This window comes from Papaver somniferum, chromosome 9 (assembly GCF_003573695.1).
Source record: "Papaver somniferum cultivar HN1 chromosome 9, ASM357369v1, whole genome shotgun sequence".
In the NCBI taxonomy this organism is placed as follows: domain Eukaryota; kingdom Viridiplantae; phylum Streptophyta; class Magnoliopsida; order Ranunculales; family Papaveraceae; genus Papaver; species Papaver somniferum.
The window spans coordinates 76,623,313-76,636,146 of NC_039366.1; the positions used below are offsets into that span (position 1 = coordinate 76,623,313).

At 34.8% G+C, this 12,834-nt stretch overlaps 1 protein-coding gene across 3 annotated transcripts; it reads left to right on the top strand.

The window, feature by feature from the left end:
- The first annotated feature begins 5,256 nt into the window (after positions 1–5,256).
- Positions 5,257–11,966, top strand: LOC113310956 (bZIP transcription factor TGA10-like). Of its 3 annotated transcripts, none has more exons than XM_026559779.1 (11): positions 5,257–5,828; positions 5,961–6,115; positions 6,961–7,046; positions 7,144–7,299; positions 7,416–7,487; positions 7,580–7,639; positions 7,789–7,866; positions 7,984–8,059; positions 8,206–8,477; positions 10,243–10,482; positions 11,723–11,966. In XM_026559779.1, the coding sequence occupies exons 1-11, from the start codon at positions 5,665–5,667 to the stop codon at positions 11,870–11,872; spliced, it is 1,509 nt and encodes a 502-aa protein (XP_026415564.1). In that variant the 5' UTR covers positions 5,257–5,664; the 3' UTR covers positions 11,873–11,966. The 3 variants fall into 3 exon arrangements, with proteins under 3 accessions (XP_026415564.1, XP_026415565.1, XP_026415566.1); XM_026559780.1 differs by having other exon boundaries at positions 5,964–6,115; XM_026559781.1 differs by lacking the exons at positions 5,257–5,828; positions 5,961–6,115 and adding an exon at positions 6,736–6,874.
- Positions 11,967–12,834: the final 868 nt, after the last annotated feature.

The following is a 12,834-nucleotide window of genomic DNA, read 5'->3' on the forward strand; positions in this document are numbered from 1 at the left end:
ATCACGAGTGTAAACTAAAGACCAAAACCAAACTATAAACTTAAAAATTTAGGTTTGCTCCGTGGTTGAGAGTTACGGGGAAGGATCAAAATTTGGTCAAACGATACATTATATGTTCGCCCAAGTGAGGCGTACTTTTTATGTTCTCCCGGTGATGATTCACCACATGTACTATAAGTGTGTGACTTAGAATATTGGTTTATATTAAATGGGCGGACCTTATATGTTCGCTTCGCCATCATGCGCACATCTAATCTCCGCACCACTCCAGACGGTTATTATATCAGTGCCCCACTCCAGATGAATTTTTAATCTACGCTCGACCAAATATAGTTTTGGTCCAGCTTTCAGACTAAATATACTCCTGAACCCTAGAAAACTCGACCATATATAGTTTTGCTCCTCTCCATTGCGATTGATTTTCTGACCAAATATAGGTTTGCTCAATCTTTTACTCGTCCATTGTGGACGCTCTAACGCCTCCGATTTTCAAGTTTGGGCGGACCTGGTCACAATTACGTCATATTCTCGTTAGTTTGTACTCACCTTTTGAGGGAGGACTTTATTTTTCGAAGAATTTTGTTTTTCTTTTTTTTGAGGGAGGTAAAGCAACCGGTAATGCATTTACACACGGATGAAAATTATTTTGATTATGTTTGACATGTTTAATTGGGTTTTTGATGAGACAGGGTTACTTTGTGGGGATGGACGGGATGGTATATATGGCAGTAAAGGAATACCTTCCGGAAGAAGATTTAGGAAAAAGCAAAAGGTGGACCAATTTGGTGGACCAAAACTCTCCACCGTTGGATTAATATGTTAGGATCCCACTGGTAAATTAAAATCCCTACCCTTCCCAATCATGTGATGGAGAAGCAGGTCCACCAACTGGTCCACCCAATTGATACTCCCCTAGACAAGTCGGAAGATTTACCAATGCTTCCCTTTACCAGTTGGTGAAGTTTATGAGAGAAAAAAAATGATCTTTTTTTTTGACCCAAGGAAATGATTATGATGTAAATGATAAAATGTTTTGCCATTTGCAAATATAAAATGATGGTAGACAAATATATATTCACGATGATCGCTTTAATACTAAATTGTTTGAGTGTTATTTTCTTTAACTCTAATTTGTAATTGGGATGGTGGAATTTATGAGCTCCTACCTTTTGATTTAGTCGGTCATTGTTTAGATCCATAAAACTTATGATTTGGTACTCTTCTATCACATTGTGTGACCATCTTTTTAATTGAATTCACTTTTTATGTTACAAGATGTCGAAAAAGGAAAAAAAAAAGGTTTGGATACCTCAATTCTGTTGATTTTTTTTTAAAGGAACATATATATTAAAGTTATGGAAGCAAAGATATAATGTTAGGGTGACAATAATAGGAAAGGCCTAGCTGCTTTCCCTACCACTCACTTCTCCACTATAGCCACCACTATATCCAAGATTCCCCTTATACTCTTATCAAGCCAATTATAAGCAGACAATGAGATGCTAATTAAAACCCCTACCAAGGATGAAGTTATTAGCATTATTAAGAATCTAGCTAGGTGGAATGCATCGGGATCAGATGGTTTTCCTGCTGGATTTTTGGAATACAATTGGTGATGATATTACAGTCATGGTGCAGAAGTTTTTCAAGACTAAAACAATGCCAACACATCTTAATCAAACTATTACATGTTTGATTCCTAAAACTCAACACCCTGTCACTCCGAATGATTATAAACCAATTAGTCTTTGTAAATGTTCTTATAAAATAATCTCAAGACCATTAGTCTCTAGAATGAAACCCTTTAATGTAAAAGATCATTTTACCAACTGAAGCTGCATATGTCCCTCAGAGATATGTTAATGACAACATTGTCAACCCTTAAGGAATTTGGGGACTTGTCTAGTCTGCTGATTAATTTTGGTAAATCAGCAGCCTTCATTGGTAGACTTGTCTCATGAGGAGAAATAAACATAATCAATACTTTGGGGATAAAACATGCTCATCAGATAAATTAGGTGTGCCATCTTTCTTGGAAAATCGAAGACTAGTTCTTTTAACTCAATTCAAGACTCTTCTGTTTTGAACTCCATTCTTGTATATTATATGAGCAATTTTAGATTGCCAAAAAATACATTGAGACAATTTGACACTATTCAAAGAAGATTTTGGTGGAGACACGAATACAAGGATGGTATTAATCTAGTAGCTTGGGATTATCTGTGTTTTTCTAAAGAAGATGGGGGTCTTGCTTTTAGGAATTTAGAACAGTACAACAATGCTCTAATTACTAAGCTAGCTGGAGATTGTGTGCAAAATCAGAGAAATCTTAGGGTGAAGAGTGTAAAACAAAAATACTCTCTTATTGTGAATTTGTTCACTTGCAGGATAAACATCAAAATTCCTCTTGGATTTGGAAATGAAAAAGCAAGGATTAGAAAATGTTAAAAAAAAATCATGCATGAGATGTTAAATGTGGCAGTAAAATCCTTGTTTGGTATGACAAATGGATTAGAGGCTTTGCTACTCCACCTACTCCTAGCGACACCTTTAAAGAACCAGCTAAATAATTTATGTGTCAAATCTCATGCTTCAAAATCCTAGAAATTGGAATGCCTCTATAGTTCAAGCTCTTTTCCATAACCACATAGCTGAATTGATACTTCAGATGCATATAGTACAATATGGAGAGGATAAAATGACATGGGAACCAAATAGAACTGGAGAGTTTTCAGTTAAGTCGGCTTATAAATCTTTGACTTACAATGCTCATGTTTGGAAGGAACTCTGGAATCAACAAAACCGACAAATTGCAAAAGCTATTTGGAAACAACTCTGGAAAACTAGGGCTTCTCGTATAGTTAAGTTTTTCATTTGGAAATGCTTGAAAAAGGATTGTTTCGACCAAAGAAAAGCTAAGTCATTATAAGAGGAATATAGATAAAAAATTGTCCTCACTATCATACACATGAGGAAACCTTACAGCATCTCCTAATTAACTGTGATTACTCAAGATTTATTTGGTTATCTATGAATGTTAATGTGTTTAGCATTCAGTCATAACACACAGATGTAGTTTCTTGGGTTATCAGTTGGTTTACTCATATGCAGAGTATAGACTCAGAAGCTAGAACCATTTAGATTCACACTTTAATGTGTACGGCCTGGAAACTCTAGAAAAACAGATGCATGAAAGCCTTCCAAAATAAAAGTATGAATAAATGGCACACTATTAAAAGTATTCAGAGCTTGGTACGTAATTAATGCCTCTTAGATCCTCAAAGTCAGGATAATGAGAACACAACAGATAACACGGAAACTTGGTACCCTCTAGAAAATAATCAATTTAAAATGAACATTGATGTCTTTTCTGATCAGTTTACAAAAACTATTGGTATTGATCTGGTTATCAGAGATTCTACTGGTACAAGCTGGGGCATCATAGGAAGATGCGTCCATGGAGGACTAGATGCAGAGCACACAGAATGCTTGGCCATGAAAGAAGCCATCATGTGGGACAAAGACCTGAAATTGGATAATTTAACCTTCGAAGCAGACTATCTGAATGTAATTAACTCTCTCAACAATGCAACCTTCTGTACATTGGATGAGCTTAGGGATTGTGGCAGAAATAAAGCATATTGTAGCTACCAAAGCTAGAGTTAACAAAACCACTTTTATTTTTTGGTATAACATCCCAGAGGAATATGATAAAATTATAAGGGATGATAGGATAGTTAGCAAGAGGTTATGTAATTCTCACTTATGAATGAAGCTGTCCTTTTACATTAAAAAAAAAGATTATCTAGCCACATAGCCCTCTGGATATACATATTATTAGGATTGCTTAAGTACTTACTTAGCTAATATAACTGTTAATCTAGAAACAAAATTACTTTCGCATCGCGAGAGCATATTTTAACTTGCATAATCGTGGGCGTCCAATCTATTAGGATATGACGTCATGTAACTGTGAGGTAACCACTAACACCAACATACAGTTTAACCAAAAGAAAAAAAAAGTATCACCTTTAACAACTACGTCAAGCTTCTCGTCTCTACTGAAGTTTCTTTTATTTGATGGGGTAATTTCTAAAGATCGAATTTTTCTGGTGAAAACAAATAAGATTATAATGGTAATACATTTCTAAAAAAGTAGGGAACGAAATATTCATTAGCATGGATAGGTCGAATATTCAGTGAAGAATTAGGGTTATCTCACAGTTAAATGTCATTATATCTCAGTAGATTGGACGTCCATGATTGTGCTAGTTCAAATATACTCTCGTGTTGCAGGAGTAAAAAATATTCCAATGCATTCCGCTCTGCGAAAAATTACCGCATCTTTGGTGTGTAGTTATTCTTCGTACTATTTATGAAATTTTGATGGGTATAAGTTTTTCCTGTTAAAAGGATGTATGAAGATTTTTCCACTGAAAATTAAGTTTTAATCAAATGACACTGATGGTTAGATAACATTGCAAATTGTAATTTGTTTCTTGACCTAGTTATACATGTAATTGAGTATTAAATATAAACATGACAAGTGGAATCGATTGAAGAAACAAGCCTGTTCCGGTTCAAATGGAATAAACCATCTGATAAAAGTCAATGGAATGAATATACATATAGTGTATTAAAAAAAGGATTTAGCAAAGTTCTCAAATGAACAGGTATTATTGGTTGACATCTTCGTACTCAAGTCAAATGCACCCATAATATGGATATTCTTCCATTTCTTCTTATAACGCAAACCCACCCATTAATATAAAAATACACAATACTGTAATACCTAGCACAAATTAGAAAACAATGAATTGAGATATCAACGGGAATGCATATGTATATATATATATAGTCACCGACCAGCCGGCTAGTCAAGAAAGAGTGCTGATAAGGGTAATCTGGCCATGAGAAAATGAATATAAAAACTTCAGCAATGAGGAGGTGTTTTAATTTATCTTTTTGAGAAAGTAAATGGAAGCTTAAACAAGGAAGCTATTAAGCGGTTCCGTTATTCTTTGCGAAACTAGTAGCTTCATTAGACTACATATATCCTGGTAAAAAGTGTTCCAATTCTGGTCGCAAGAGTGTACACGGGTTTAGCTGTGATCACCGTTGATATCTTATTCGCCTTCTTGTGCATCTAGGGAGTATTTTATTATTATTTATCTAATTTATATGAAATCTTGGCGGTATTTGTCTTCGTGTAACTGTTCACTTTTGTAGAAACTTAGACTCGGGGATAGAGAGAGAGTCAGAAGTCAGTCCTTGTGCTGTAGTAGGAGGAGTAGTTCTTTCTTTCTTGCCATTATTCATCGAGTCCTAAACCGCTTTATCTTGGGTTTTCTCAAGTAGAGAAAGAGAAAAGAAACACTAGCAAAACGGAGTTTGTCCTCATGTTTTTGCATTTAATTCGAGTTTCTATCTGATTCATTTCACAGTTCTCTGTGTATATGTAAACTTCTTCTCTCTATATCCATATCATTACCTCTTACATCTGTTAATTGTATTTATAAAATTCAATAAAACCGACTTTGGTTAATTTATCACCGTGACCATGATGATGACCTGATGATTCTATGATCTCCATTAATTTTAATGGTTTTTCTTTACAAGAACCGTCCTTGATCAGAGGGAAAGACTGTATTTTGAGACTATTCCATGGATACTACTAATAATAAGGGAAACAATAACAACCAGGAAGTTCAGTTTCTCCAACAACAATTACAAGTAGAAGAGCAACATCAACAACAACAGCTGCAACAGATTTCGTACGGGATGATGATGCAATCTACAACACAATCATCACCTCCTGCAAATTTTATGTAATAGTGAAAAAAGAAATGAAAATCCCATACTTTGAATTTCCATATTATCACTTTATTTCAAAAATATAGAAAGCTGATTTTGTAATGATCCTTATTTAGTCTTTTTGTATTTGTTTGCTTTGTCAACAGAAGTAGCGTTAAAGATACTGGTGGTAATAATCATACTACTGCTAGTACTACAGGAGCTTATGATTTGGGTGAGTTAGATCAAGCTCTGTTTATGTATCTTGACGGTCATGATCATCAGAATCAGCATCAACCATCATCAGCTCAAGAACAAAGACGTGAGTTTCTCTCTCTCATGATCCACTTGATTTTGCTTACATATATATATATATATATATATATATATATATATGATGGGTCTGTACTATTTCTTTCTAGCTAGTTGATCGTAGGGCTCTTGATCATAATTAATTAATTTAAACTTGTTTATGAGTACTTTTTTTAACTAAGAGATTCTTGGTTTGAATTTCATTCAAAGGGTTTCTCTTTAGGAGGTTAGGAATCATGAGAAAAGCGTGGGCAGGAGAGGATCATAATCTCTGATGTTCGTACGTACAATTTTATGAACCGGATATGATTTTCTTTTGCAACACAGAAATGAAATACAACTTTGAAAACAAGAAAAAAATTCAGAAGAAAGGAGATATTCTTTATTTGAATAAGGGTTATCTTCTTTTCTTTTTAGAGTCCAGACCGTGACATGTAACAGAACTAGTCATCATGAATTTCTTGCTCATACATGATCCATACCTCTCTCTCTAGCTGTTGTGTACTGAAAAAGTGCATGTGTACCCAAGAGAGTATCAGTTTCTTCAACTTTCTTATTCTCAAATATTCTCGTGGATTTTAAATTTGGGGTTTGGTTCCTTCCGCTCCTTTTCTGTTTTGGGGTGGCACAGAGGAAGAGGGTTTCAAATGCATGATGATGAAGAATTTTCATTTATAAAGCCAACTGTGTTCTTAATTTGCCACCACCTCCATACTCCTCAATCTCATCAGCTTGTATTCTTTCTCTTTCTCTCTCTATCTAAACATGGGTTAGTCTACATTTACTTTTTCATGTTGTTGTTTTTGATGATTTACACAAATGACTTAGTGATAAGAAACTGTATACTATTTGCAGATCAGAACTCAACAACTGGGATCAGACCTCCAACTTTGAACATTTTTCCTTCTCAACCAATGCATGTTGAACCTTCTCCTAAAAGAGTATGCATCTGTCTCTCTCACACTCTCTCTTTCTCTATCTCTGTTTATTCTCTCTACTTGAGTAATATTGAAATGCATGGTTTTCTTTTATGACCAGCCAATTGGAACAAGTAATTTAATTTCATCAAAAAGCAGTGGTGTTGGTGGTGCCAAAAGACCATCGGAAGTACCATCCATGGAGTTGAATAACACGAGTAGCAGAAACAATAACGATATAGCTTCAGGAAATAGTGAAGCATCTAAAGTTATTAAGGTCTTCGCCTTTTTTTTCTTGATCGCCAAATTCTATCTTTTTCCTTCTTCTCAAGGCTTATTATAACATTAATTTTGTTTGTTGATTATTCTATATTTTTTGTTTTATTTTTGCAGCGAGAAGGAATTCGAAAGGTTGCTACATCAAGTAATTCAGAACATGAGGGACCAAAAACACCAGACCCTAAAGTAAGGTTTTCATTGTTTCTAGGGCAACGTTTTTCCGCTTCAACAATCTAGTTAGCTAAATATCTTGATGATTCTATTATGTTGGGCGCCAGACGTTAAGGAGGTTAGCTCAGAATAGAGAAGCAGCTAGAAAAAGCAGATTAAGAAAGAAGGTTAGTCAACAACTCCAAATAATATATCAAAATGATTCGGCTTTTTTCATGAACTTGCCAATTACTTTATTTCAAACAGTAATATACAGTAGCAATTAATTAATTAGGGAAGCTTATGCATCGGCTTCTCTTGTTGTGCTTGATTTCAGGCTTATGTTCAACAGTTAGAATCAAGTAGGATTAAATTAACACAACTCGAACAAGAACTTCAAAGGGCAAGAGCTCAAGTGAGTATTACACGGTGGATAGGTTTCCTACAGCAACTTACTCTGCTCAAAATGATACTTTAATATAATATGCTGCCATTAACTATATTTAACATGGACTTATGGTTGGTTAATTAGGGCGTGTTCTTAGGGGGAGGAGCTCATCTTCTAGGAGATCAAGGTCTTCCTGTGGGTATCAGTAATATCAGCTCAGGCGAGTCTATCTCTAAACCCTAAATCCACTGGTTACATATATAAACACGTATCGTGCAGTGCCAATTAATTTTTTGTAATGTAACACTAGCTAACACGCCTAATATATATATATATATATATATATATAATTAATTAATTGATCAGAAGCAGCAGTTTTCGACATGGAATACGCCAGGTGGCTTGAGGAACATCACAGAATCATGTGTGAACTTCAAGCAGCAGTTCAGGAACACTTACCTGAGAACGAATTACGACTATTTGTTGAAAATTGCTTAGCTCACTATGATGAATTGATCAGCTTGAAGAATATGATCGTTAAAACCGATGTTTTTCATCTTTTTTCTGGTATGTGGAAAACTCCAGCTGAGCGTTGTTTCATTTGGATGGGAGGATTCAAACCATCAGATCTTATTAAGGTACGAATCCTAACCAAACTAATTAATAACTAAGTTAAAAATTCACCGATGAAATAATTAAACAAACCGCAGTTCTGCATGATTTCAATATTGAAACTTTTTCATACTAAATCAAACAAAATTAAAGACATAAATGTAAGAAATCAGCTCGAGTTAGATCACTCTATTACCCGTCATACAAAACCCGCTTTCTTAAAGAGATATACGCAGAACTAGAGACGTGTGTAAATATCAATGTCATTTAAATATGGGCATGTGGCGGATTGTTCCATGACATCTTGGGTAAATAACGCAAACATTTTCTGTTCAAGCGAATCAAATGCCACATTTCCCCCGGAAGAAAGACACCCTACTCTTACACGCTTTAGCTGGAGATACTGGTCCTCATGTTTATGGCAAGGTTGGATTGGTGATCTCCAGACACCTTTTTTTTTATCAGTAAAATGATCTCCAGACACCTTAACCAGCAAGTACATTATATATCGAATTTATCGATATTTCCAAAACTTATTTTCGAAGTAACTTTTTAAATGGACAATATGAAACTATGCACATAATTTTTTGGTTTTTGCTCGGTTGAAACTCTGCAGATAAATAATCTGATCAATGAGTTCATTATAGTTGTTACTGTTGTTAGTGTCAAATATTTGAAGCACACGGGATATTTAATAAATTTAAAATCCCTATAATAATTCGATAATAGAAAGTACTTCTCCGTTCATCACCTAACGCCTGCAATACGGAATTAGTTACACATGCACAAACCTATATTATCTTATGAATTATTAGTAGAGGCATGGGGTTGAAGAGACGATGCTGATGAAATAGTGAAAGTGATGTAGTAGCTAGCTAGGTATGTATCATGATATATAAGAGCTGGATATGCATGGGATACGAACATACATATGATGATTTCATTGAAATAGAACTAAACAAGGAAAAGGAGACGTGAACTGCATGGAGTTGAGATGTTGTCGGGGCATTACTATGAATGTGAAGATTTGGTAATAGTAACAATATTGCTTTATGATAGTCTACGGATTAGAGAGAGAGATTCATCAGTGGACAAAAAAATCAAAGAAGAATGACGAATGAGAGAAGGAACCTAATTAGGTATGAAACGATATGAAAGGAAGAGAAAAGAAAGCTGGTTAATATGGGGTTGCCATTAAAGGGATGAATTATAGTGTTATTCTCACCCATCTCCCAAGCTTTGTCTTTTTTTATACGATGCTTTCGATCGATAAAACAAAATAAATAAGAAAACAACTCTTACTAAAAAGTAGGTGAAAGATTCATATTGAGAGCTCAGATTAGACCGCGAGAGGAAATAGCTTGCTTGCACGTACAGTTCTCTCTCACACATGTAATGCAAGAAATTCTACTGCTCGTCTTCCCTCCATTCCAGTTATTCTCCACGGACAAAAATAACAGAAAGACGTGGAAGTAGAGATAATAAAAAATTGATTACAAAAATGAAGATAATTTACTATTTAAAAAGCTGGTTAAAATTTAGTTAAGCTTCTAAACTTAACCAATACTATTACTCAAAAATATATATTTTATGAAATTTATAAATAAAACTATATGCATTATTTTATTTTTTTATAGTATCTTAAAAATTATTTGCTAATTTAATTACGTAAAGAAGTTAACATTTTGCATGCATAATGGATCAATGTATGAGAGAACTGTTACAGTTATTTGGTTGAAGCTAGCTATATATGGTATTAATACGGTGTTGAACATTGTATGTTATGTTTAGATGCTTTTGAATCAAATCGAACCACTGTCAGAACAACAGATCTTGGGTATATGTGGGATCCAACAGTCAACACAAGAAGCTGAGGAAGCTTTAAGTCAAGGGCTTGATGCGCTACACCAATCACTCTCAGACACCATTGCTTCTGATGCACTTAGTTATCCATCCAACATGGGTAACTACATGGGTCAGATGGCTGTTGCCATGAACAAGATCTCCACTCTTGAAGGTTTTGTTAGACAGGTACGTCTGTTAATTTGAAGAACATAAACCTAAGTTTTTTAATCTATTCCATGATCGATGCCTCCTTGTATATTGATTTTACTCCTTGCTCGAGAACCACGGTTGGCATTGCTGGACTATATACCCTGGTGACCGTAAAGGCCACTGCGTACACCTCCACTATTTTCTATCTATTCAATTAAGAAATGCTATAAAATGCAATTCTCAAACGCTATTGGTAATATAATAGTATAATGTGGTTGATGAACAAACCCCGACAATGTAGAAGGTGGCCAACCTCTAATTGATCACATGGAGTTGTTAAGCCTAAACATATATAGTTTTCTTCTAAATTTTATATCTATCAATTGTTTTTGACAAATATATACTCCCTTTAGTTTTCTTTGATCGTTTTCAAAATAATAGACACTTGTTTCAACTAGCCATCAGAGAAACGTTTTTGAACAACTACTTATTTAGTTACAACAACAAAAAAGTGTTCATATACTCATTTTTCTTATAAATCTTCAAATGACTTTTTTTAATTTTTGGAAAGAAAAATTGGAGTTTAGTGCTTATGAAACAGTGGGTATTGCATGCTGCAAATACAGGTTCGAACAAAATACAAAACCCTACCATATAAGCCACATGTTTGATTCGATAGGAAAGGGCATTGGTGTCTCATTAGCATTATACATTGGAAATTTTCATTGAGCCCACTCTTGATTTTGCAGTGGAATATTTCAGAAACTCAGTATGGCCCACTTCTCATCCCTAGTTCTACATTTTATCACCCCTGAACCCCTGACGACCCTTTTCATGATTCAAGTTTCAACCGAACCAGTCCACTGTGGTACAGTTGATAAAACCAAAGAAAACGAGATTGCACACACTATTCATTCGCTCATTCACATCAAAAAATGATGATCAGTCATTTAGTTGATCAATATACATATGCATGCATGGATTTCGTAAGCATTAGGAATGTTATTTGTTTATCAGATTAATTTGGTGCTTACCAGCAGATTGAGTATTTGAATTATATGCACGTATCGAATGCATTGAGCTCACATTTTACTTTTACTGTCTTCGGAAATTAATGACCTTAGAGTTGTGCACATGATCTCCTACCTGTAGCCAAACTAACAGTAAGTTAGGGGTCATCATGACTAAATTAAGCTTTGTGCACAATATATTTCTCGACTCTTTAGGTGCTTGGGGATAAAGGATTTATTGATTTGAACTTAACTTGAATTTGCAGGCTGATAATCTGAGGCACCAGACGTTACATCGGCTGTACCAATTGTTGACGGCTCGGCAGTCTGCAAGATGTTTCTTAGCCATTGCTGAATATTTTCATCGCCTTCGAGCTCTTAGTTCTCTCTGGCTCTCTCGTCCCAGACAAGAATAGTGATATCGATCGATTACTCAATATTCCATTTCCATCCATACCCATTAATCAATCTATAATTCAATATAGTATATTTTTCTCTTAAAGTTCTTCATTTGCTAATTGTTGTTTTTCTTTTCAGCCCTATCTTCTTAACTACTATTTAAGGGCGCTACTGGATTAGATATATGATGGCATGCAGATACTTAGTTTTCTCAACATCAGCAGCAGCGCCACTAGCTAGTACTCTTTTGTTTGCAGTACTTGTTGTATACATAACTTAGTGATGATAGATGTAAAGAATGAAGGTAGTGTCGAAGCCACTCTACATTAAACAAAACTGACTCTCTCTCACTGACAAGAATGCGATATCCGCTTATTTTCTTTGTTAATAGGAAGTAATATAGAATGTTTTAAAATTAAGATCTGCGAAGAATTCTGATCATCTTTGTTAGGTGGAGTATAAGTAAGAGAGATCTTGAAAGGCATACAGAAGATCAAGAAAGAATAGAAATTGAAATGTTAAAGAACAATACAACTCAAAAGAAGATAGCAAGGGGGAAGAGGAATGTGTCTGAATCCACAGTAGCTTGTAGGCGGGCGAGAGATAGACAAGGGGGGAAGGAGGAAAGAAGAATGGAGACGAGTGTGCCTGTGGAAACGTCCATGTGGCTAGACATCGGAAGAAAAGCATGCAAAAATGCTTTCTTATGATATACTAATATTTTACACAAAATTGGTTAAAAAGACCAAAATCAGTAATTCTTGGGTGAAAAAGACATGTAAAATTTGATACTATTTAAATGGACGAGAATGTAAAAATAGTCAGGATGTAAACAATTTCATCCTACCCATTTTCAAATATTTTTTCTTATTTTTAATTTACATCAGGATGCCTCCAGTTTCATCCTCGTTCTTTTTTAAGTTTAAGCTAGGATGAATCCAGTTTCATTCTTACTATTTTTTCGGTGTCCATTTCACCC

Bases quoted from the DNA above. Each gene is read 5' to 3' on its own strand.
- LOC113310956 (XM_026559779.1), top strand. From the start codon at position 5,665: ATGGATACTACTAATAATAAGGGAAACAATAACAACCAGGAAGTTCAG. The intron at 7,867-7,983 runs GTGAGTATTACA...TTGGTTAATTAG, and splicing joins TTCAAAGGGCAAGAGCTCAA to GGCGTGTTCTTAGGGGGAGG. The intron at 10,483-11,722 runs GTACGTCTGTTA...TTGAATTTGCAG, and splicing joins TTGAAGGTTTTGTTAGACAG to GCTGATAATCTGAGGCACCA.